General features: G+C 40.8%; 1 protein-coding gene across 1 annotated transcript in view; it reads right to left on the reverse strand.

The window, feature by feature from the left end:
- The window catches only part of LAMA1 (laminin subunit alpha 1), a 185,188-nt gene that overhangs the window by 110,418 nt on the left and 47,853 nt on the right, over window positions 1-26,917 (reverse strand). Inside the window, exons 4-13 of the mRNA XM_088469670.1 lie at window positions 10,291-10,533; window positions 8,507-8,686; window positions 6,531-6,620; window positions 6,061-6,178; window positions 4,478-4,656; window positions 4,246-4,345; window positions 3,643-3,803; window positions 2,561-2,701; window positions 1,311-1,484; window positions 653-754 (exon numbers count right to left, since the gene is read on the reverse strand). Of these exons, the coding sequence (XP_088325796.1) occupies window positions 653-754; window positions 1,311-1,484; window positions 2,561-2,701; window positions 3,643-3,803; window positions 4,246-4,345; window positions 4,478-4,656; window positions 6,061-6,178; window positions 6,531-6,620; window positions 8,507-8,686; window positions 10,291-10,533 (1,488 nt within the window). The remainder of the gene's footprint in view (window positions 1-652; window positions 755-1,310; window positions 1,485-2,560; window positions 2,702-3,642; window positions 3,804-4,245; window positions 4,346-4,477; window positions 4,657-6,060; window positions 6,179-6,530; window positions 6,621-8,506; window positions 8,687-10,290; window positions 10,534-26,917) is intronic.

Below are 26,917 nucleotides of genomic sequence, written 5' to 3' on the forward strand. Positions count from 1 at the left end.
GATACATAAAAATCATCCTCCCAATAGACAGTGAATTTAACATTTCTGAAGCTCAGCTAAACTCATTCATTCATTGTTATCTTTAAAGTAAAGTATGACCAACATGATGTGCAAGAAAAAGAGCAAGCTCTTCAGCAGTCCCAGGACACAAGCCTATTGTGCCAAATGTTAAATTCCACCCTGAAAGTAAGTCAGTCTCAGTCTGGGCAACAGAAGATTTGCCTTAACATACACAGTGGAGTAATTCTGCCTACTGTATATATTCAATGCTTCATGATGTGTTCCCACATTGTTTGGCTGCACACATCACGGTAGAATATTTTATGCCAAAATGGGAAATTTTTATGATTACCTCTATGGTGTGCAAAGGAAAACTGACAAGCTTGGTGGTTTCAAAAGTGTTGCTGTGCTTTGCAGCTATTGTCTCTAAATAAATTGTCCCCTTTGATTAAATATCATTAAACAAAATTTGTATTGTTGCACTGTATCTCCAGGTTTGCTGAATTACCCCAATAAGAACAACAATCTCATCTCATCTCTGCTCCCTCTCTTACAAATATTAAATGAGCTGCACGGCCATGGGAGCACCTCTAATGGAAAAGAAATATGACACATACACTGAAGCTCTAAGAGTAAACAATCATCACATTACCTGTATAACAAGGTCAACATGAGAGATCAATTCACCATCTGCACTCTCCACAGGAATATCATACGACACTGTATACCTCAGGAACCCACCGAAAGATGTCAACTGTAATTGTTAAGTAATTATTATTATTATATTTTTTATTATTATTATTATTATTATTATTATTATTAAGTAAATACACAGTACAACACAAAAACAAAAGACAATCATATAAAGAAGCCACAAACAATAAGCTTACATAGTAGTCTCTAACAAATATAAATCCCACAGTGTTAAATATTATCCTCAAGTTATTTATTTTATAAATGTAATATACAGTAGTCTATTTGCATTCGTATATGAACAGGTGTTATCAGCGGTCAGATAGGGGTCAGTTCTATAATGGAGTATGCGGCTGAGCGCCAGTAAGCTGCAGTTTCTTGGGCTGAATCCCTGGTTATGGTTCCTTCTATCCTCGCCTCTTAGAAGGGAAGGATAATTTGCAGCCCCTGACTTTGTGTTAAAAGATCTTTTGTGATATCACACTAATATATATATGGACTTTACAGCAAATATGTATGATTGACAATTTTTGAATAAACCTTTCACATTTTCCGCACAGTTGAACATTAAGCACAGACACAAGTCACAGAGAAATCCAATATTGCACAGCTTGTACTTTATTTCCAAGGTAAGATGATGGAGCATCCCAGTAGTAGACAGACTGCAATGTATTCCTGGCTTCTGTGTTGTTGATGCTTATTTGATGAGGACCATCAAACTGATCTTGTTGTGGATGAATTTTTTCGGTCCCACGCAAGTCAGTGACATACCAGCCAGTTATATCAGACATCTGCAGCAAGGAAAAGAACATACAGGGAGCTATAAACATTTAAGCAGATATGTTGTGTCTCATCGAAGAAAGGCTCTTGCAAACATAACCACGCACAGCTGCTCTTCCTATCAAAAACGGATTCTCCAAACTAGAAGTGCAATTAGGGGGGAGATAAAGTGGGGAGAGATAACTAACACAACCCATCGGCTCTGACAGAAGCTGATAGGTTAGTACTTTATCTAAAGTTCAACAACAAGGCACAAAGAGCACAAACAATTCTGAAGTGGAGCAAAGTTCAAGTCCCTCTGCAGTGAAAGTGGCCATGACCTTTTCGCTCCACGTGATTCCTCCACCTCAGCCTGCGCCACCATCTGCTCCTTGGCAAATACTGTGATCTGCCTCCATAACCGAAACGATTTGGTGCACTTGTGCAGGTTGAGGTGCATGGTCAAATCAAAACTGATTTAATATTGCGCCTCACCAATTTATTCCTACGGAAATGACCTCGTCTACAGATAAACTAACCTCAAATAGGCTACTCACATATGAATATGTTTATGTCATGCTGTACAATATTACTCAACTTTACAGCATACATTATATGGCAAATCTTGAGTACACATAATACAGAACTAACATAGTTGAATTGGGGAGGGCACAGCTACATTAAAACGGTCAATGCTTTTTTGATGGTACTTACGACACCTTATGTTTTGTATAATTTTCAATTTTTAATACTACTTTCAAGAAGAAAGCATTTACATAACTTCAGAAATGAATAAAATAAGTGTCTGAAGACTTGTGCAGTGTGTGGAAGCTACTATAAATCTTGAATCAATTTATAACATCATGTGAATATTGGCATTTTTTTTCGGAGTATATATACCTAATTTTCTGAGTACCAGTACCCTTTATTCTGACTACCAGTACCCTTTTCTGAGTGCAATCAGCTTTTTTATTTAGTAACGGTACCTTTTTTCTGAGTACTGGTACCTTTATCACAGAAGAAAACACTGAAAATAGTCATCTCCATAAGACCTGACTTGTCCCTAACAATACACATGTGAAATATGTGAAATATTGTTACACTATACCTGAGTGGTGTGCCAGAAGAGCTCATCGCAGACACCAGAAACACCAAAGCAGAAACATTCAGTACATCCTTCTGGATTCTGTTCCTGCAGGTTGTAGTATCCAGCCTTACACCGATCACAGTTTTCACCTTCCACGTGTTCCTGAAATATAGCACAAATACATGGTAATTTAGTCCCTATGGTTAGCCAAGAAAATCTTCTCAGGTAATTTGTTCTTTTTCAACAAAATTGCCATTGGCATAGATCTGACCCCCCTTAAATGTTTTTTTGAATGATTTAAGTGTGACTAAATGTAATTTGAAAAGTCAATAGAGAAAGATGGGTCAATCATTCACCAAAATGGCTTGTGTATGGAGTCATTAGCTAATAGGTAATGTATATATGTTTTCCTGTGTATCAGACTATGATAAAACATTATTGAGATCTTTAGGATGTTGTTGGATTTTGGGGCTCCCCACAAACAATTTTACTTACAACCATGTGTATAGTTGACGTTAAAACGTAATATTGTATTATGAATAGACCACATGTTATATATTTGTTTAAATCTACTACATTTACTGCCATGAAGTGAGGAAAATATAATATTGTCTTTATTGTATCTCAGTTTCTTGCTGAGAAACTAAAAGCTTGCGAAGGGTCTAATGTGCTCTAAGTCATAGCAACCAATCACCAATCAGTACAACAATATTTTCACTAGTTGCCATAGATAAACTTATATTTTCATTGGATTATTAATAAGATCATTATGCTGATTAGAATATCTAGCATGATATGGATTTAGAAGGGAGGATTTCATTCAGGGATTTAGGGCACAGGCTACAAAAAAACAGAAAATGGAGAAATGCGATGTAGAGCGGACTCAACTCATTGCAAATGTGGAAAACATGGCAAGTTGGCCAGATAAAAAGTGTCTGAAATATGTGGAGTACAGTGCTATGCAATGCAATATGAGTGTGGTTGCAGTAATAAATTCAGTAATAAAAACATATTGTTGCTTTTTAGGTGCAATTAACTCCTGTCACACCTCAATGCTCTAACTCCCCTATTTGAATAGAATAAAACACATGGCATAAACTCACCTTACATATACACTGCTCTGCACAAGGATCGTCATTCAAGCTTCCTATCAGACTGCAGTTGCAGCGCATGCAGTTAGGGTATACCTTATATCCAAATTTGCACTGATCACATTTTGGGCCTGTGTAACCCTCTTTGCACTGACACTGGCCTGGAAGAGCACCTGTAAAATACACAGCACATATTTCCTCCTGACAATCCGGCACAGGGTCAGCATGCATTCTCTCAGGTCTGTGTAACAACCAGGATCCACAAAAGTCACTGTTCATCGTGGTCCATAAAAATAAGTGTTTTTAAAAATGGTAGAAATAAAGCTGTGAACGGTTCTCTCTACCTTTTGTGTACATCTTTATCTTTTATTAACTAGACTTAATAGTCCCGGTGAATCAATTATGCAAATGTCTGTTTCTGGTTGTTATATATACTCTGATCTGAAGAACCTGTCTTGATTGTCATCTGCAAACATCTGTTCCCTTCTACTGGATTGTCTGCCCAATGCCTGCGATATACATGCTTCATGCATTATGTATACTGTAGTCCTTGGCAGGTGAAGCATGATCGAAAATTAGACATATGCGGTATATATAAAGGATAAAGATAAATACCTTGCTTAGAATGACTATCATCAACAACACATACAGGACTAAGAGACCCAAATGGATCACATTCACATGGAAGGCACGGTGCTTCTGCGTTGGGGGAGACCTACACAACATTAAGGCAAGTCAAATATCAAGGCAATATCCAATTATAATATACATTTACTTATTATGCTGTAAGTCACATGCTGTGACAGTGGGTACTGCTAGAGATATTTGGGGAGGGGGTGAGTTATACCTTGTGAGGCCGGTAGTATCCTTCTATACAAGTTTCACAGTTAATTCCAGCTGTAAATTGTGAGCAGTTTATGCAAACGCCTCCTCCAATATACTGATCATGAATATTCAAGCTCATATTCCGATCAGCCACGGTTTGGTCATAGTAGCAATCTTCTGCTTTGTTATGGCAATTACATTCTGTAAAAAAAAATAGTAAGTTTTCATCTACTGTGCTAAATAAATAAAATACACATATTGCGTTATATAGTTCCACGGTGCCCGAGTGATGTTATCGATTTCACCACCGGGAATATAAATTCTTATATGCATTTGCCCCCTTTCCCCCTTTTCTCACCATAAGTGCGTAGACACAACTCCTTTTTAGTTGTAATGTATGTCTTTAGAGCACAAATCCACTTTTCCTACAAAACTTTTTTATTTTATTTTTTAGTTAAACTGTATGTATTTATGGCCAAAAGGGTTGATTAAAAGTTGAATGCAAGTCAGTTTCTTGTGTGTTTTTCCTGCCCATGTGCTAGAGCTGAGCATAGGCAACCACAGGTAATGCAAAGTCAAACGCAAATCGGGGTGTAATTGGGTGGTTTTTGCCGCATCCTTTGAACTAAAGATAGGGATGGTACAAGTGTGCAATTATAATTATGACAGTTAGGAAACCAAGCGTACAGATGGTGCTGTCTGACTGCAGAGAAATTCAGTATATGGGAGAATATAGGCATTTAGCTCTATGCCCAGGCTTGTAGAGAGCAGAAAGGCATGGCCACGCCCCCTCCCCCCCCCAAAAAAAATTCTTAAAACGACCATGCACATCGCTGGGGAGGGGGGTGGATTTGTCACCCTCGGCAAGGGGGCTGGTACAGGGAGGGGGAGAACAAATCCATCCATGTGGATGGATAGTGGGAGAAGTATCAAACCTCAGAAAGAAATTAAGTGGAGAAGTTGCCCATAGCAACCAATAAGCTTCTGTCATTTCGTAGACTGTGCTAGATAGTTAGAAGCTGATTGGTTGATATCGACAACTTCTCCCTGAAAGGTTTGATCCATCTCCAAAGTGTTTTATGGTGTATTTAGGAGGGTTTAGTAAGGTGTTTTCTGATTATTTGTATCCAGATGTTTGCTGCAGCTTGGACCTGTGTGTGTCTGTGAATGGAATTACAATTACCTATCTTTATAAGAAATCTCAACCGTCTCTCTTTAGTAATTTGACATATTACAAAAATAAGGACAGAGCCAAAAGCAGGAGTGTCAGGATAAATGCCTCATTATTAACACAATTCATAGACTGCAATAAACACATGACCTGTAATTCAATAAAAATGTCCACACACAAATCAGCTCTCTTTGTCCTTATCACAGTACAGGACAGCTACAAGAAAACGTTTAATTATGTCAACAAAAGTATGCATGTAATCTTTATAGTGATAATACTTCACTGAAGAGAGAGAGAAAAGAAACTCATTATTTATAGCAGCAATTACAAGTCACCTTTGACTAACTGCATTAGAATCAGTGATTACAGAAATAAATGTATCGAAAAAGTTCAAAGTTTCAAAATTCATACAGCAGAACAGAGACCCAACTTACTCTCACACTTATTGCCAATGGAAATGGTGCCAGGTCTCCATGGATTCTGGTGGTAACCAGGGCAACACTCATTGCAGCTCTCCCCACAAGTGTTGCGCTCACACTGACACTGGAGTCTCTGCACGTAAAAACAAACAAAATAAACCCTCCAAACGAAGAAGCTTTTAAATGCTAACCCTCAATGTCACAAAAATTATGCTAATTTAATGTAATGGGTGTTCTGAAAGCTCTAATCCTTTGCTTATACTATAAGATCTTTGGGTCACGAATTTCAATGTTACTGTTTTTTTCCTTTTCATTCCATGCTTTACTCCAAATATGTTTTTGTTTCCCCCTCTATTGTAAGGTGTATAAGTAAACATATTCATTTCTAGGAAGTGTGATCTAACGAGAGCCAACACTTTTTTCCAAAGAATAAATAATATGATAGGAGTGAATAGGAAAAACACTGCTTTCTAGCTGTAACTTACCTTGGTAACTTCATCATACGGGCAGCTGCGTGCATGCCCATAGCAAATGCACATTCCTCCTACTGATATGTCTTTGATAGAGTAGAAGTACTGCAAAAAAGATGAGGAAAACATTATAATATATAGAAAGAGTGTAGAAGACACATACATGTCAATGTTCAAGGTTTGTCACATCCCCCACTGTTAGCGATAAAAGGCAAAATAAAAGGTACAGATGTGTCCTCATACATCTAGCCTCAATACGCCACGCAGCGCTACTTGCCCGGCGTAAGTGAGCCGCCGGGTCCCGTGGGACTCTACGAGCAACGGGCGTCTTTTTTGTACCTTTTTTCGCAGAAAAGGCATCTAAGTAGCAATATGATACAACTAGGATGCACCAGCAGACTAAGGGCCATAATCAATTTGAAGTGAAATGTTGTAATTGGCGATAATTAATTTCACTGACTTTTCGCCGGTGCGATAAGTCAATGTAAAAAATGGGGATCATTTTTCGCTTGCCTTTAGCAGGCGAAAAAAAGTGAAGAATTGGGGTTTAGGGGTGCAGGCTTAAAAAAAAATAGCCTGCACCCCTGAGAATGGTCTCCAAAAAAAAGTTTTTAAAAAAATAGGGACACCCCAAAAATATATTTTAAATTTTGGAGTTTAAATAAAAAAAATAGGGAACACAATTCTAAATTAGCGTAATGGAGTCCAGAGGGGTTTCCTTATATGCGGCAGGTGTTTTCTTCATTGCGGGAGTAGCGGCAGGTGCATTTTTACAGAATTTTTAGAAAATCATTTATGGGACTTAAAAATATGCTTGCACCCATTTTCAAGTACCCCAAATTTGATGAACATAGTCATTTTCCCCCCAAGAAAAGTTGTAAATGCTCTTCTGCATCACCTTCTTCAAAGACACATTTATGCACCTGCCGAAGCTATTTAAAAACCTGACTTTCTTCTGCAGGCAAAAACAGGGGTACTCATAGTGATAGCCAGGTCTGGACATCTTTAGGGGGGTCCTAAAATTATTTCCCGAAAATTCACGTATTTTTTCGCCGATCAAAGTTTCGCCGGTTCCTGATTTCGCTTACTTTGGAATTGAATACAGGGAATTGCGGGCACGCGCGCAATACTTTTCCACCTGGAAAACAGGCGAAGGAGGAGAAAAGTCTGGACTTTTCGCCTAAAATTGAATACGGGTCTATTCTGATTAAGTTAATATGCAACACTTGTATATCTTTATATGAGTATATACATGCTGTGACCTGGCACGCCGAGAGGGGCGTTTTAGCACGACTGCAGCAAAGCTGTATAAGGACACATCTGTAGATGAGATTACTGAGTCACGTCTCTTGTACCCAATCACTTATCTGCAGCAGGAGTGCACTGTTCTCAGTCTTAGCTGATTTTAGCATTGCTTTATGTCTCGCTCTAGAATTGCTAAATGCATTTACACAGCCTACTAGACTATGCTATTAGGGCTTTAAGCTGATTCTGTGTATAGTAGCAAAATGAACAAAGGGCTGTAGCTAAACTCCCTTAGGAATGTGGTTTATCTAAGAAAATTAAGACACACTAGTGGGACAGGGTCCCTACTCAGTTTTCATTTGACAAAGGGGTCATGTCTCACCGCAATACAGTCCTTCTTACTATCCAAGTTATAACCATCTATTTTAATAACATACAGTATGTGTGCAAACTGAGATTTTCCCATACAGTGTCATACACTATTGGAATTGTGTAGGCAATTCCTGCACACGTCAGTCCTAGAAGGATTCATTGCCGTTACAAGTGTGCACTGTGACTTGGATTACAATGAAGCTTATATCGGGCATTCTATACCATTTCCCTAAACCATGTTTGGTTACAATACTTCTGACATCTGCATTTATTACAACTTTCAGATGCATTGTCAATTATGCTTTGTAAAGGAGTGGCAGCACAATCAGTCACTATTATCATTATGGAGGAAGCACCACAGAGACCAAACTTACTCTTCTTGTTACTATGGGATCCACATCCTTTAAATCCCTGTGGCTGAGGGTCATGAGATCTGCATTAAGGGTTCTGATACGTTGCAAGCGAAGACGGATGTATCTTGCAGATGTAAAATCCAGCAATTTTGGAGAAAGGTCATCAGCGCTTGGTCTTCCATTAATCAATGAAGTGTGAATCTAAGTTGACAAAGAACAAAAGTATTATGGATTAGGAACCTATGGAATGTCTATATAATTTAAACAGATTACATAAAGTGACATTAAACACTGGTCAGAGATCACCTACTAAATTAATTATAGTACTAACTAGTACTTAATTTATATAAGGGGTAAATTTACTAAGTATCGAGTCTGATTGAGTTTTTTTTTTCAACTCGTTTTGCATCACCGAAACATGGGTGATTTTTCCGTTTTTAAACTCACAAATTTACGATGAAGTGAGTTTAGTTGAAAGTGAGATAGCCGATGGTGAAGCAGATCGAGATTTCTCCCCCGAGTAGTACGTTTTGAGATTACTCACCCGAGATTCCAATAATTTCCCTCTGGAAAACTCTCCCAAGCAAGCAGCCTGCACATATCAGTGAGATATGCGAAGGCTGCTTGTGTGGTCAACCTTTTAAAAAAGGGTTACATTTTCTGTTTAAATTATGTAGGGTCCCCCCCTCAAAAGCATAGCCAGACCCGGACTGCTCAGCCAGTCCTGGTTCCTAAAATTATGGGGAACAAAACGAGTAGGGTGGCTGCAGGGCCAGTGCTGGTTTTAAATATAGGGGAAAAAAGCTTAGTGGTCCCCCTATATTTAAAACCAGCACCGGATCCAAACCGAACAGGGTGTAATGCCACAGCCAGGAGACCCTATCACCGGGACTCCATGGCCAAAGCATTAACACCCCAAGTCAGTGAGCCCAAGATGGGGATTTCAGGGGAGTTGGGGAACCCCCAAGAAGGGGTTCCCCTCTCCCGAAACCCCAGGCTTACTCTGAAGCCCGGGGCTCTTCCCCGCACCCCTGGAGCGATGGGTACTGGGGTAATAAGGTGTTAAATAGTTCTAAACTATTGTAATTTACAGTGGAACTACAGGTGCCAGCATGCCTGCCCTTTGGCACTTGTGGAACTACAAGTGCCAGCAGGAGGCCGGCACCCGTACCTCCACTGTAAAATAAAGTTAAAAAAACACAGTACACACACACACCGTCTAAAGTAAACCTTTATTACACACCTACCTACCTCAGCCAATGCTGGTTTTGCTACATTATTCCAGCCTAATACCAGCTGTATGCTTACAAGCTCTCCGGCATTTATTACAGTATTGAGCGTCTGGCATACTGCACCAGTTGTTAAATTTTTTTTGTACTATATGCATTCTTGTGGAGGAATGGAATTTTTAATAAATGTTTCTTATTGAGAAAGCCTTTTGAAGTTCATATGTCCAATCAAACATATATATAGCTATTTGCAATATTAGTTATTTCAACACTAGAGCAGCTCCATTTGTGTTTTGGGAAGTATTTGGTTTAAATAAGCAGGGTAACTGACTTTTTGAGCTAGCAGCTGTGTATAAATTCTACCACATCTATATGGAACTCACATTACAAAAAAGCCTATATAGCGCCGGGATAAAGCTCTCAGTGGTAACACAGAGAGATTATTTCTAATTATAAATGTAATCCAAGAAAATTAAGTGGTTTTATCACTCTTGAGAGAACATGTAAGAATTTATGTTACAATGAGCAAAATAAAAATAATCCAATGAACATCATAAAAATATATTGAAAACTTACTTCACCATGTTCCAATGGCACAAGCCTTGAATAATATGATGTACAGATCACTTCATCATCTTTCTTGTACGTTGGTGGACCAAGTCTTGGTGTCACGTTGTAGCGAGTCAGGCACTCTGTGTCACTAATTGCATAATATTGCCATGGCATAAACTCAACTCCATCCAGAGAACGCTCTAAAACCCAGTTTCCAGGTCTTGGAGAATTTGCTACCTTGATGATTATATATGCAATCTGAAAGACCTAAACAAAATAAATATATTATATAAATATTTTATATTTTGAATTAATTAATTTAAAGGAACACATATTATAACTAGAAATAACTGCGATACTCAAATAATAATTTCAAACTCTCTAAGGGGGAGATGTATGAAGCCATGGAGAGAGATAAAGTAGAGAGAGATGAAGTCTCTCCTAATTGTCTGCTCCTAAAGGGGCATACACACTAGACGATAAAACTGAACAATATGAACAATATCGTTCAACGATATATCGTTCATATCGTCTATGCAGCATGGCCTCGCTCCCCCCAGACGTCGTTCATCGCTAGTCAGCTGGCACTCCCGCCGGGCCCGCCGCATACCCACATTGCCTAGTGTGTATGCGGCTTAACTGTCAGTTTACAGGTTGTGCTTCACAAATGACAGTTAGGAGCTGATTGGTTGGTACTTTATCTCTCCCCAATTTATTTCTCTCCAAGGCTTGAAACGTCTCCCCCTAAGAGACTTATGATTTATACAGTATTTTGTCAAAGTTGTATTTGTATGTATGGCAATAAGTAACAATTTATGATTTGCTGTTTCTTTCCCCATCTAAGTCTGAAAATGTGTGTACCATAGGACAGAAGTTGCCGAACTCCGCCACTACAGTCCAGGTTTTAAGGATATCCATTAGTAAGTCCAGATGGTTAAATAAAATTGACTGAGGCACTAATTAAGTCACCTGTGCTCAAGCATGGATATTCTTAAAGCTTGAACTGTAATGGCGGAGTTTGGGCGCCTCTGTAATAGGGTATATAAGATAAAGGGGATGTAGTTGGTAGGTATTAGGGTTAGGAGGAGGGTTAGGCTGTTGGGGAGAATGTTAGGGTTAGGCTGCAGGGGGGGTTAGGGTTAGGCTGCGGTATGGGGAGGGTTTGGGTTAGGGGTTAGAACACTTACCTAGTAGGGTCAGCATAAAGCACATCTAAACATCAATCAAAGTTGAATTATTCTTATATTGTGACTACAATAATCACAGAGTAGCCGTTAATCCATTGTACAATTATGCACTACCAAACAAGAAGCTTAACATTTTATTACTTTATATATTATATCTCCAATGTTAAAGAGCAAGTAAACCCACAACAGGTCACAAGTCTATTTGAACATGTCTATTAATTGATAGAAAATTTGCACTATTCTGGCTGATAGAAATACGGTACTCTATACAAAATCTGGATGTACAATGGTAAACATTAACTGCTATGCTATGCCTTATTTATTAAACTTTTTGTCCTATATGAAATTTACACATTTCTCTGGGATGTTGCTTGGTCTTATTCTGCTGAAACACAGGGGGCAATGTGACATCCCAAGTTTCTCATGCAGCAATTTGGTTCTAGGTATTACTTGTGAAAGGCATTTTCAGATTACTGAGCAGTATATTAGATGATGTGCATATATTAGATGATGTGTCCATTACTAGAAACAATAAGAGCAAATCCAAGGTCAGAGCAATAACTTTTATATAGCTCATGCAGTTCTGAGGTGAGTTTTTAATAAATGTAATACATTATGGTAAATGATACAATATTCTGTGTAATACACATGGTTTAAAAAAGGAACAGAAATAAATAAGCAGAGTCTAGCGGAATAAAAAATACACTGATAGAAACACAAACTGATTGCCCGAGGGACAAACATTGTCAATGTGTCATTTGCCTTATATATTTGCATTTATATTCCAGGTAGAGGTGGTTCAGCTGATAACTATTCTACTACTACTATTATTATTATCATTATCATCATCCTTATTATTTGCTATAGTTTACTTTTACTGTAACCACATGCAGTATATAACCTAACAACGCACTTGTTCCTCTGACCTAGACAATTAGAAATCCCTTATGGCTATGTATATATTCACAATCAGTAACAATAGCAATTTATCTCAAGGAGAACTGAACTTTGCAATATGTTACATGCAGGAAATTGTGGATGAAGTGTGTTATGCAAAGACTTCAGAGACCAAAAGGTACACAAAAATACTCAAAAGAGGAACAAACTGAACAAACTGGTATTGGCATGTATGGTAAGAAAAACCTATTATATTTATGCACATAAAATCAGTATAGTTAATTGTTTTACTGCAGGGTCCATAGAACTTCATATTGTATACAAACAAACAGTGGGTCTCCGATAAGTTGTTACAGAACTTCCAACGTGGATGTGGCCTGTTTAGCCAAAGGTAAATTAAATGCATGCATTATGGCTGATGCCGCAGGACCTGGAATCACATTTGTATATACCTTGGAATCACTTCAATAAAACTTTTATTTTATTTGTGCCTGGTGTACAAAGTGACAAAGGTTACGAGGACCTAGTACAGGTCACATCTAGTGCTGTGTCCTAATGTCCCTCAAAAAACTCTGAAACATTTTGCAAGAAAAGTATTACACTGCTCCACAATAATGGTCAACTCCATTTGTGGTCTCTATTAATATATTATTAACTAAAATTACTTTGGAACAGAAATCCTATGTGACATGTATTTACTCAGTCATAAAAGGCACTGCACGCTTCCGTACCCCAGATGCTGACACACAGAGCTGCATGTTAAATGGCTGGCTGAACAACGGATGAACCTGTTTTCATTATGCTGTTTAATTCAATGGCTGGGGAGTTATCAGTGTGAACAATGGCAAAGCTGATACAGCTAACTGTAAATCCGCTCTCACAGAGTTACCATGCACTGCATTCAGGAACACTAGTGCAATCAGCACATTCATCATTTGCAGAATGAAATACATGTATCATGGATTATGCATATAACTTCATCTTAATGCAAGGACGTACTGATATGCACTCACCTTTATCACACTACAAACATTAGCTGACAGGGCCCCTTCATTGCAGACTTTATAGTCTAAAGGGAAATTATACTGAAATATGAACTATGCTTTCTAGAGCTCTCCTACGTGAATGAAACTAGGGAGCATGTTCTATTAAAGCGTACTTGCCATGTATCTATAGCTTGTAAGGCCAGTGCCACTGCTTAATTTCAGTCTATGACTAATATCTGCTTTTATTGCAGTCAGCCACAAATATAGCAGCTTATATGAATGAAGGCAAACAATGACATAAGATCATATGCATTACATGTTACACATTTCTTCTTGCCCTTAAATCCCTACGTTACTGTTATTGAGCCTATCAATCACTGTGCCTTCTGCAAAGATGAAAAAGACTGATCAAACCTCTGCCTTCCTCTTAATTATAGAGCCTCCATTATATATTTCATCTTTCACAATTTCTGGATTTTTGATCTGACTCAAGTTACAAATCCCATGATAGCAACAAACGTTGCAGCTGTATATTCTTCAAATGTAGTTCTACAAGTATGCTCTGTAATCCATGGTTATGGTGACACTTGCAGCGCTGAGGCGCTACTCAAAACGTTTATGGAAGTCATGGGTTGTTGGAATCACTGAAACATTCTGATTTCTCAATTTATATATTAATAAACATTTATTACCCACACACTGGTGTTAGAGGCTAACATGGTACTTTTATCCTGCGGGAGGGGAACTGCTTTTTTTCATGTGAACCTGATTCTCCTAGGGAATTCACCCCCCTACTGAGCTGGCTAAGACTGTGTAAAGGGGGGTATCCACTTAGCGATTTTTATGAACGATTGAACGATAATGATCGTTTGATCGTTCAATCGTTTGCAAATCGTTTGCAAAAATGTCTAAAACGACCAGCGATGAGCGTGCCCGCTGGTCGTTTAGACATCTATGATCTCTCCAACATGCTGGTCAACCTGACGATATCGTCAGGTTCAGCATGTTTCCAGATGATTGATGACCCTGCACTGAATGTCTGCTCGTTCAGTGCAGGCTCATCACACGACTGACAAACGATTGCACGATTACAATGTCGTAATCGTGCTGCCGTTTTCAGATCTGGTAGTGGATACCCCCCTTAACATTATGAAAGGGGGACCCCAAGCATTTTAATCACTTACATTAAACATAATGGTGTTGGTGAATAATAGTGCTTGAGTATGCGTCGCATGATGATAAGTTTTTAACATACAGATGTGTCCTCATATACAATTGCCACAGTCACGCCATGGTCCCATGCGACTTTTTGCTCGAATGTGCATCTTAATCTGATGCAACAAAACTGCTCCACCAGCCTGCACTGATTCATTTGATATGTGACACTTGTACATCTGTGTGTGAATGAGACTGAATTTGTGTAGGAAGTGCTATGATACAGTAGTAGCAGTTTTATTTCACGCCAAGTTCCATTGTGCTGCATCTGCAACTTTGTACATATTTAAAATGAATTCCAGTACAAGTTGCAGCCCAGCGTCTCTGGTACAGACTGAGTGCTGATTTGCTGCATCTTTAAAGAGAAAGTTGCTACGCTAACTGCTCTGCGCTGCTCACTCGCGCGGGTGTCTCGCGTTGCATGGCATATTGAGTATTGGGTGTATGAGAACACATCTGTATCTTGATACATTTTAAATGTGTCTTCCCCCGGACACAAATGTCTTCTTGCAGACACATTTATGTGTTTATTTTGATTTGAATGTATCATAAGATGGACTTTTAGTTCCACTTATATAAATATATTGTAAAGAAAAAAAGAGAAAGGTTCAAGTACCACTACAATGCTTGTACGTAAAATGTCCTTTGCAATGGGAGATATCAATAGGTTATCAAGTAACCCTTCAGTATATTGGTGGACGCAAAAATACTTATTTTTGTTGACGATAATGCTTTTCACCCTTTAATAAATATGCCTCTAAATCCTCTTTAATCTATATTCCCAGACTAGCAATTAACCACCACTCTGTACCTCAGCGAGGTCACTGGTTTCTAATAAATTGTTAAATTATGTTCTCATGAATTTTGGGTCATTCCAAAATAGTTATGAGAGGCCGCCGGTCTCAATCCTGATAGAGTAATCCTGGCAAGGGATTTAACATAGGCGTTGAAATACTGACGCCTATGTTAAACCTGATGCCAGAACGCTGAGGATGCTGGAGCGATCGTCCTCTCTGCCGGGTAAGTATACACTTAGCCTGGGGATGAGGGGGTTAGGTTTAGGGAACCCGGGGGGGGGACTTAGGGTTAGGCACCCCGCCAGGGAAGGTTAGGGTTAGGCTAGGGGAAGGGGGGGTTAGGTTTAGGCATTAGGGGGGAGGTTAGGGTTAGGCACCCCCCCACCGGGAGGGTTAGGCTTAGGGTGCGGGGAGAGGGGTTAGGTTTAGGCACCCATGGGGGGGAAGTTAGGGTTAGGCAATAGGGGGGGAGGTTAGGCACCCCTAAGGGAAGGTTAGGGGGGGAGAGGGGAGGGTTAGGGTACTTACCTCGGGATTTCGACACGCACGAAAACAACATTTAATCAGATGCAGTATTGCATCACCTCCCTCATTTGAATGAATTATTGAATTTGCAAGATAAATGATTAAAAAAACGTAAAATATGCCTCTATACATTTGCATAGGATATTGCCTTGCTATTTATTTAATAAATACAACTTTCTCTTCTACTCTCAGGTTCCACCTGTGCTTGTAAGCCCACTTATGTTTCTCCTCTCACACATAAATATAATTTGAGCTATTTCATGTGTAGGCCATGGACCACTGTGTGGTAGATGGACAGAAATGTTGGTACAGGTACTGTATATATACAGTATATATGTATTTATCACACAGTTTATTAAACATCCATTTTATACAATGTTTGCTCACATTACCTAATGTTTTTCTTTTGATCCTAATATTTAAATATATGATTTTTTTTGTTTCTATTTCATATAAGTAATGTAACTGGGCAATACAGTATGTATATTAGGTTTAGTCGTCCACTGCCTGGTGTGCAAAGGAAAATAATGTCTCCTTCATCTTTAATCAAATATATTTTGCTCTCTTGAGCTCCTGAACACCTTGCATGTCTGAATGCAATTAATACCACTTCTATATAAATGAACATGCGATTTTGCTTGCGTGGTAATATAAAGTGTATAACAGCTGAGGCTACACTACTGTGACTTCACTTGCTAATGCAATGTGTTCCACCACACTATAAATGAGTATTAATCATCACTGTCTAGAACTGTATTCATCCTCACTGTCTAGCACTTGCACATCTCAATTGAGGAAATAGAGCGCTGAGAATAAAAGACCCGAAAAGTAACCGTGGACACCACACAAACAGTCATGTGACCCAGGAGATGTTTTCTGAAGGAATGTCTGTGAAAGCAACATGGCACATAATGGGAGATGAGGCTGCCTGCAGAAAATGCAGACTTTCAATGTAATGGATGAGCCATGTGGCTGCTAATTTTCTCAGTACAAAGCTTTGAAAACCTTAAGAGCTTTCCTCTCTTACTGTCTGTGTCTTACGATATTTAAAGCGAGAGTCATGCTTCAGCTGAAAAGCATAACCATTCTTTATACTGGTGGAATCTTCAAACACTTGCTTACATCTACAATACATTAAACCTATTAAATCTGTTCAAACAAACACATAGCATTTGTACTACAATCTATAGTCAGAGTGTAAAGAATAACCAATCAGTGTAAAATTCAGTATTGGACAAGGCTTATTGCTTTTCATGCTCATTTGGACCTTTACAAGAACATGGATACACATTAGTAGTTTTAGTTAGTTAGAAAGCAATTCTTTTTTATAAATCACATTAAAAAGATACCTAACAACATTTGTTATAATTGGGAGTAATGCTGCGTACACACAGTACGACAAAACTGAACTATTTGAACGATAACGATACCGTTTATATCGTTATCGTTCAAATCGTTCCGTTTTTGACCCCTTCCAACCCACCAACGATCTGTGATGCGCGGGCACATATGGACGATAGCGATATCGTCCATCGCCCGTGCATGCAGGTCAACTTGCTCGATATCGAGCAGGTTACTATAGGGACCCGCGTTCGCTATAGTTGTCAGTGAGTGGGAGGTGTGCTGGATGATCGCTATTAATCATACAGCATACCAGGGAGGGTGCAGGATGATCAGCCAGTGATATCGTATCACTGGCTGATCGCTCCGTGTGTACGGAGCTTAAAGGATTTGGCAAATAAAACAGAATAATATACAATATTTAATTACCGTATATACTCGAGTATAAGCCGAGTTTTCAGCACATTTTTTGTGCTGAAAAAGCCCCCCCTCGGCTTATACTCGAGTGATGCTCCAGGACCAGGGCCGGTTCTCCCGTTACGCAGCTGAGTAGGGTGCCACATATTGGAGGGCGCCTCACTCAGCTGCGTACCAGGCGGGCCACGGTGCAGACTGTGTCTCTGTGACACAGCTGCACCGCGTGTGTAGCGCTGACCGGACGGAGTTCAGTCAACACTACACAGTGCCAAACACACAGACGCCGGCGCCGGCAGCTGTGTGTCTGTTGTAATTAGCAGCCGATGAGAGTCTGTCAGACTCTCATCGGCTGCTGCTGCTCCCACTGCGGGAGCCATCTTCTGGCTCCCGCAGTGTGTAATGGGAGAGACGTCATGATGTCTCTCCCATAATGCAATGCGGCGGAGGAGCCGCTAGCAGTGTCGGGACCAGGAGCGGGGTTTCAGGTGGTTTTTTTTTATTACCGGTACGTCTCTCTCTACTGGGGGGGGCTACTACTGGGGGCAGTACCAGGGGGGGATTACTACTGTGGGCACTACCAGGGGGGGATTACTACTGGGAGTAGTACCAGAGGGGGATTACTACTGGGGGCACTACCAGGGGGGGATTACTACTGGGGGCACTACCGGGGGGGGGGGAATTACTACTGGGGGCACTACCAGGGGGGAATATTACTACTGGGGGCACTACCAGGGGGGGTTACTACTGGGGACACTACCAGGGTGGGATATTACTACTGGGGGCACTACCAGGGGGGATTACTACTGTGGGCAGTACCAGGGGGGGGGATTACTACCAGTAGCTGCTGCATTTCCCACCCTAGGCTTATACTCGAGTCAATAAGTTTTCCCAGTTTTTTGTGGTAAAATTAGGTACCTCGGCTTATATTCAGTCGACTTAAACTCGAGTATTTACGGTAAATGCTAATAATGATAAAATATTATTTTTTATTTTTTTTATTTTACGTATTTATTTCAATCCATTTGGTCCTGGTTTGGAATTAACCTATTGACCCAGACCAGTGATGTAAGGCAGCAATGCTAACTACTGTACAACCATGCTATCCAAACAAGCTGTGCATTTATTTTGCTTTGCCAGTTATTCTTACATATTTTTACCAAATATTTTATAACTTTGGTAGCACTTTAAGGGGAATTAAACTCTTCATTATTTTATACTTCCTTTTTAATACAGTATGTCTTTAATGCACTTATTTAATGATGACTACAAGAAATTTTATTAAAGGACTAGTTTTTATGATTGTGCTAGCAGATCTGCATGCAGAACTAGCTATTTAACATAGATCCATTGCTTGCTTTCTCTTCACCATTTTCCCTTTATCTCTTCCCAGAGCTCTGGTAATCCCCTCACAATGCAATAGTTTGGGTACATGGCTTAACAGTAAGGCATATGCCTAACATAATGGGGTGGGGATGAGATCACTATGGGCATGGTCATATCGAAAAAAGGTTGAAAATTAAAGTTAGCTTCCCTCAAAGCATAGGCCATTTGGTTTATATTTTGGAAACAAAACATGTAGAACCAAATGTAATAGGGTGATAGTTTGTAAAATGTGAGAGTTTAGCAGTAATCTCTCACATTGGTCGAGTTGTATCTTCAAAATTGGAATAAATCTGGATGAGAGTTTAAATCGTGAAAGTTTTTTTAATCTATAAACAGGAGAGTTTACATGTTTTAGGACTCATGCATGTTTAGCATGTTTACTGCTAAACTCTCACATTTTATACACTCTCACCCTATTACATTTGGTCCTTAGTGTTGGATTTGCTACAGTATTTTATAATTTTCAGTCACCCTGATATCCAGTGTTATACCTTGCACATTGCTGTTCATGGTATTTAATGTTCATTCTAGCACCCTGCACCTATCACAACCCGTGCAGTTCCTCTTCTAGCACACTCAGCTGATGAAACAAACTGCTGAGATACAGACCAGAGTGTGATAGAAGCACCAGAGCAGAGAGTGACACCCCAGACAAACTGCTGAGATACAGACCAGAGTGTGATAGAAGCAACAGAGCAGAGAGTGACACCCCAGACAAACTGCTGAGATACAGACCAGAGTGTGATAGAAGCAACAGAGCAGAGAGTGACACCCCAGACAAACTGCTGAGATACAGACCAGAGGAGCTGATTCAGACCCGCTCGCTAGGAAGCGATAGCTCGTAGCTGGCCGATTTTTGCAATCTGCACATGCGTATGCATCGCAATGTGCTGTCGCTTGCCCAGCATAGACAGCCCAGTTGAATGAGTGACAGGAGAGGCCGTTTGTGGGTGGTAACAGGAGCAGGTCACTAGAAACGGGGGAGTGAAGGTGCGAACGCAGGCATGCCTGAGTGTTTCAACGCCGTTCCAGAGTTGTGCATAATTAACAGGCAGCGTCATACTACACGTCACCTGGTTGTATTTCACACTGAAGTGATCAAAGTACTTGCGGAAAGATATAGTCAACCTCAAGCGATGCGAGCAATTCCAATGGTGGTCGATGTATCAATGACGTGCGCAAGTGGGCGTCTTAAGACTGGCTGGTGGGCGTCTGCATACACAAAGTGATCGCATGCCAAGACATAGTGGGTGTGCTAATGCCTTGCCATACGATCGCCTGCCTTGCTGGGCGTGCGCTGGATTTGCATACGCTGAGAGTGAGCGAATGCATATAGCGAGCGGGTCTGAATGAGCTCCAGAGTGTGATAGAAGCAACAGAGCAGAGAGTGACACCCCAGGCAGGAAAGAGGAACTGCATGGGTTGTGGCACTAGTATTTGCCAACAAAGTAACATGATAATAATATATATTCACATAAATGAGATATTAAGTTGTGACTGAGTCTAGCAGATACGTAATCCTGACTTAATTATATCCAGCCCGACAAGACCATAGTGGAGAATACTATATGTGCAAAATTACATATTATACTGTAATAATAAGCAGGGTACACTGACCGGTCACTTATACCGCTTTTCCACTTAAGTCCCGGGTCTGACCAGAGATTTGGAACATAGTTCTAAACCTGGTCAGACCTGGGACAGATACCTTTTTCCACTGCGGCGCTGACCCGGGATATTCCTGGATAGGTGTCGTTTACACTGCACACGGGTACAGTGCCGGTACTTGGAGATTACATCATCTCCTTGTGCCGGAATGCGTCTCTCCCCGTGCTGTAAGCAGGTCCTGGGTCAGATGATACTGAGCTTTACCCGGGTCCTCGCTAGCAGGGTTGGTTTCCTGGGTGAGTGGACCTGGGTGGAGCCGTTTTCACTTACCAATATCCTGGCTTGATGCGCACTCACGTACAATAACCCAGGATTTTAAGGCTAGTGGAAAATGGTTATCAGGAAGGGCAGGAACTAATGCTGGGCATACACTGTCAGACAAAAGATATCTTGGCCATATACTGTGAGATATTTTACAGTGTATATCCACTCAATATCTGCTTTCCTCCCTTGGGGAGGAATCGTTTTCCCATTCCACCCCTGTGAAGGAACAGGGGAAATGTTAGGTAGTCGGCCGCATCAGTGCGTACACTGCCAAATGTGGCCACCAATGATCGAATCAGTCGGTTATGTTAAATGATTTCTCATGCATGACCGTCCCATCATGGGCCACGTCCTCTTAACATGAACACAAAGGAGATATACCTGGCTGCCTGTAGGGAATCTGTATGTATTACCACCGGACCAAAGCCCAGCGGATGAAATCCCGAAGCCTGAAGGCCGGCAGATGAAGATCCCGACTAAGGTAAGAAAGTACTCTAACTCTCCCCTCTCCCCCCCTAACCCCCCTTAGGGGTGCCTATCCCTATCCTCCCCCCTAGTGCCTAACCTAACACCCCCCCCTGCACCCTAAACCTAACCCTCCCGTGGGATGCCTAACCCTAACCTCCCCCTGGTGGTGCCTGACCCTAGCCCCCCCTTCCCCTAGCCTGACCCTAACTCTCCCAAGGGGGTGCTTAACCCTATGTACCTCCGGGAGTCCCTAAACCTAACCCGACCCTCCTACGGCTATGAGCTCCCGACGGCCGGCTTACCTACGTTCGGTATGCTGGGCGTCAGGATTTCAGCGTGGGGCTAATGATAGGCATCAGTATTTAGACGCCTATCATTAGTCCCATGCCGGGCTTTCACTGTTGGGAAGATGCCGGTCGGCATTTCGTCCATCGGCTTCCTGGCTACATCCCGCCTATAGAGCTGCTGGGAGAGTCCTAAGAATGCTACTGCCAGTACTTCCTAGTCCCGACTGGGTGAATGGCACTGGTCAATCATCAATCAGAGTGCAAAAGGAGGCTGGGCTTTGCTAGGTTGCGCTCCTAGTGCCCAATCTGAATCTGACACAGTTATGGCTGGGCAATGAAGTGCAAAAGTCCAGGGTTCAACCCCAGAAGATCCTTACATTAAGTAACATATTTATGTGTTTAACAAAATTCAATGCATTACTTTATATAACCAAATTATGTAGAGAAGCTTTACTGAGAGTAACAAATAATAAAATACTGACTGAATAATAATAATAATAATAATAATTTAATATCTGCATAATATAAATCTATAACTATGTAGTGTGTAAGGATTTCTATATATGTCTCTTGTTCAGATTTTTTGACAGGTGAAAAGAGCAGAGATGAATATTTACACACAGATTATTACTCACTATGAGATGCAGAGAAAGTGCATACAGCCAACTTTACCAAGGCAGATGACTGAATAGAAAAGGACTTCTCCATAAAAGTATTATTTTATGCCCTTCAGTAAGACTGGCATACACACTAAACTGGCATACTGTATCTACATAGACAGCGAGATCTCCATGTAAGCTTCCATCGCTCCTTCACAAATTGATAAAAAAAGTGTCACTAAAATATGCACCAATACACAAAGTAGTTATTTATGACTGACTCTTAAACGTATTAATAATAAAAAAATTTGTCAACTACTAACTCAAGTTGGGGGAGATGTACTAAGCCTTGCAGAGAGATTCAGGGGGTTTATTTACTAAGCCTTGAATGGAGATAAAGTGAATGGAGCTAAAGTACCACCAATCAGCTCCTAATTGCCATGTCAGGCTGTGTTTGAAAAATTACAGTTAGGAGCTGAATGGTTGGTACTTTATCTCTGCATTATATCTCTCTTCAAGGCTTAGTACATCTCCCGTGTTATCTGATAATTCAACATAATCATATATGAGAAATGATCTGGTTTAAGTTTAGTCACTTACCTGTAAAATGTGTGGTTAGCCTTGCCGCCTATTCTGTTCAGAATTTGCATATTCTCCAAGTGTTTATGTGGGTATCTCCCACAGTAGTATAACTGACTTATAGTTTAGTGTTTGTGTGCTAAAGACATTTTAGACTGTAAACTCCACTGTCACCCAGACCAGTGTGAATTGATTAAAGATTATCTGTAAAGTGTTGCACTATTGAGTGCTAAATACTAATGTAGAAGTCCGCACAAGATTAAGCATTTCTGCAAGCATGATTTCTTTTAAATGCCTATGAAACTCACCAGAAGATCAGTTAAGGTAAATGCACCTCGTGAATCTGCATGTAATGATCATTAGCAGCGACAGATGCTCATTATGTATAGTCATGCATTGTAGGATAAAATATAATACAGCATCAAACTGAAAATGACTAAAAGAGTGACAGCAGTGGTTATAATACAGTCCAACAACTAATAACAACAATCACAACTCCTTTAGTCAACAAGTTCTGTTGAGTATTCCTTCTCTCAGAATGCTGAGGAAGCCCCTCTTTCAGAATGCTGAGGAAGCCCCAATGGCCCACATGACTGTTGTCCCTGAGGCATTGACCCGCTGTTTGCTTAACACAATGAATGAAAACCACAGCACTAAGGAAGCCCACAGGACTCATTACCACATGAAAGCTGCATACTGTGATAGAGAGACTGCCACATCACTTTAGAGAAGGATCACTCAGCAGTTCTTGTTTACTGAAGTGAGCTGTCATTTTAGACTTTTCCCTATCAATATACATCTACACCAGATGTGTTTATGGCAATGTATCATTACAAATACAACAAAAAGTAACCGTTATATAGAAACCGTTGTAATTCCTACACCGTTCACCTGATTTGGAGGTAATTACCTTCAAATTAAATCTGAAAGTCTGCAGTTAAAGCACATCTTGTTTGTTTCATTTCAAAGCCATTGTGGTAGTGAATAGAGGCCAAAATATGAAAATTCTGTCAATGTCCCAATATTTATGCACCTGACACTATATATATATATAATTATATATATATATATATATATATATATATATATATATATATATATATATACTAGGGGTGTGCACCAGCCATTTTTGGTGTTTTGTGTTTTGGATCTGGATCTTTCTTCGTGTTTTGGATCTGGATTGGTTTTGCCAAAACCACCCTTCCGTGTTTTGGGTTCTGGGTTTTGTGTTTTGGATCTGGATTTTTTCTTAAAAAATAAAAAAACCTGCTAAAATCACATAAAATGGGCCTTTTTTTGTTCCTACGCTATTAATAACCCCAATAACATTAATTTCCACTCATTTCCACTCTATTCTGAACACCTCACACCTCACAATATTGTTTTTAGGCCAAAAGGTTGCACCGAGGTAGCTGGATGACTATGCTAAGCGACACAAGTGGGCGGCATAAACACGCGGCCTATCTAGGAGTGGCACTGCAGTGGCAGACAGGAAGCCAATCAGCATTATGGTGCCCATTTGCATGTAGCACAGACCCGGGAGATCCGTGCTACATGCATCTGTGTGAATGACACAGAGCAATGACAGGTCCGTGAGACCCGTCTGTGCTACTGTGGTAAAAAAAAAAAAACCTGTGTAAAAAAAGAAAAAAATGGCGTGCCCCCCCCCCAAAAAAAGAGCTACCAGCCCCGGGCATTAGTGACCCAGTGCTGGGTGTGCTTAAATACAGAGGACAAACGACATAGGGGTCCCCTGTACTTAAGCACAACCAGCACCGGGCTAGTCACAACCAGCGCTGGTTGCCAAAATACGGGGGACAAACGACGTAGGGGTCCCCCGTATTCTGCGCAACCAGCTCTGGGCTCTGATCCGGTCCTGGTTCTGGAAATACAGGGGAAAAAAATGAGTAGGGTTCCCCAGTAAGTTCCAGATCCAGCACTGGACTTTTTCTAGTGGGGAGCTGATGCCACAGCCAGGGGAGCCCTTTCACCGGGCCCCCCAGCCGCAACATCAGCCCTGACCACTAGTCAGCCCAGGCCGGGGATCCCTGGAAAGCTGGGGACCCCCCAATAAAGGTCATCTCCCGTCTATCAGCCATTGAACGGCTCCCTCCATTGTAGTCAATGGTGGGAGCCGCAAGGTTATTAAAGTTTACCCTTTACCTCTCACTGACCCATCTGTGCTCTGTGTCACTGTCAATCACACAGATGCATGTAGCACGGATCTCACGAGTCCGTGCTACATGCAAATGAGCACCATAATGCTGATTGGCTGAGAGCCGTGACAGACGGCTCTGTCAGCCAATCAGCACTTTGCCCATTAAGGGCAAAGGCATTTTTTTTAAATGGCCACTAGAGGCAAAACCTCGAGATCGGACAGCAGATCTCAAGGTTTTGCGTCGGGAGAGGGATCCAGGGCAGACAGGGAGATCCGAGCTTGGGCTTGGATCGCCCCGGATCCCCGAAGTTAGGGTGGGTTCGGTTCTCAAGGAACCGAACCCGCTCATCCCTAATATATACACATATGTGGTGTACATAAATGGGTTAGGGGTGTACATTTACCACTTCTTCCATAGCAGTCCACTTCTAAGGTCAATTAAATGTTACTGCAATACTGTACTTGCTTTAGCAAAATTCATCCTCTGTGATTAAAGTGTAAATGTGTAGAGGTTGGTTAAACAGTAACCAACATTCAAATTAGCAACATTAGTTGCTGTTAGGAAATGATCTGGCTGTAGTTAAATGGTTCACTATACTATTACAGCACTTTACAATTAATTCACAGTTCATTGGTTATGAGAATTTAAATGAGAGTGAATGGAAAAACAAGTTGGTATGCAACCAAGATCCCTTTGGTTGAACTGGTTTGTAAGGTGGATATTTGTAAAGATAAGTTTGTTTAAAAATGAAAAGCACAGAGTTATATTTATATGGCATCTACATGAATTTGTTTCCAAACCTAGAGCTGTATTCAATTCGAGAGGACCAGCGATACTTTTTCGCCTCCCAGGACTTTTCGCCTACTTCGCCTGGTTTGCAGGTGGAAAAGTATCGCGCTTGTGCCTGCGTATCAACGTATTCAATTTGAAAGTAGGCGAAAATGAGACCCGGCGAAACTTAAACAAGCGGAAAGTACTGTCAGATTTGGGGAAATCAGTCTGACACCCCCCAAAAGATGCCCTGACATGGGGGTTAGCTATGGAGCCCCCTGATTTGGCTTGCTGAAGGTATTTGGTGTTTTTAAATGGGCTCAATAGCTGCTAAATAGCGTTTTTGTATAAGTGGTGGAGAATAGTATTCAGGAGGTTTTTTCACAGAAAGTAACTTATCCCAGCAAATTTGGGGTACTTGAAAATGGGGGCCAGCATATTTTAAAGTTGCTAAAGTTAAGCTTAAAAAAACTTGAAAAATCCACCTTCCGCAAGCCCCTGCAATGAAAACAACACCTGGGGCATACTTGGGGACCCCCCCCAGAGTCAGGTTCGCTAGTTTTTAACTTTGTCCCCCAACTTTTTTTTTCGCCCCAAATTCAAAGTAATTTTTTTGGGATGTTCTTAAGTGTTTTTTATTTTTATTTTGACACAGTTTACCTTTGGGGGACTGTCTGAAGGCTGCACAGGGGTTCCCGCAATGTTGCACCCCAAAACCACAATTCTGCACTTTTTTCCACCTGCTATTCATAGGCGAAACTATTCCGCCTATTACATTGCATTGACTTTCCGCCTAGGCGAAAAGTCTCCCAAATTGAACACGGAGGAAAGTCAAAACAGGCAATAATGACGTCATTGGTGAAAAGTTTCCGCCAAAAACACGTGAAAAAGGCTTTTCGCCTCAAATTGAATACGGGCCCTAGTTGGCAAACTTGTACCTACTGTAGGATGGAATCGGTATGAAATACAGCCGGTTCCCGGCAGCGGCAGCCCGACAGCGCTGGAAATCCTAAACGTCTTGAGGTAAGTAAAAACTAACCTAACCTAACCCCCCTAACCCTAACCCTCCTTAGGGGTGCCTAACCCTAACCTCCCCCCCAAGTGCCTA

This window comes from Taudactylus pleione, unplaced genomic scaffold, assembly GCF_031769625.1.
Source record: "Taudactylus pleione unplaced genomic scaffold, aTauple2 ptg000093l, whole genome shotgun sequence".
NCBI lineage: Eukaryota > Metazoa > Chordata > Amphibia > Anura > Myobatrachidae > Taudactylus > Taudactylus pleione.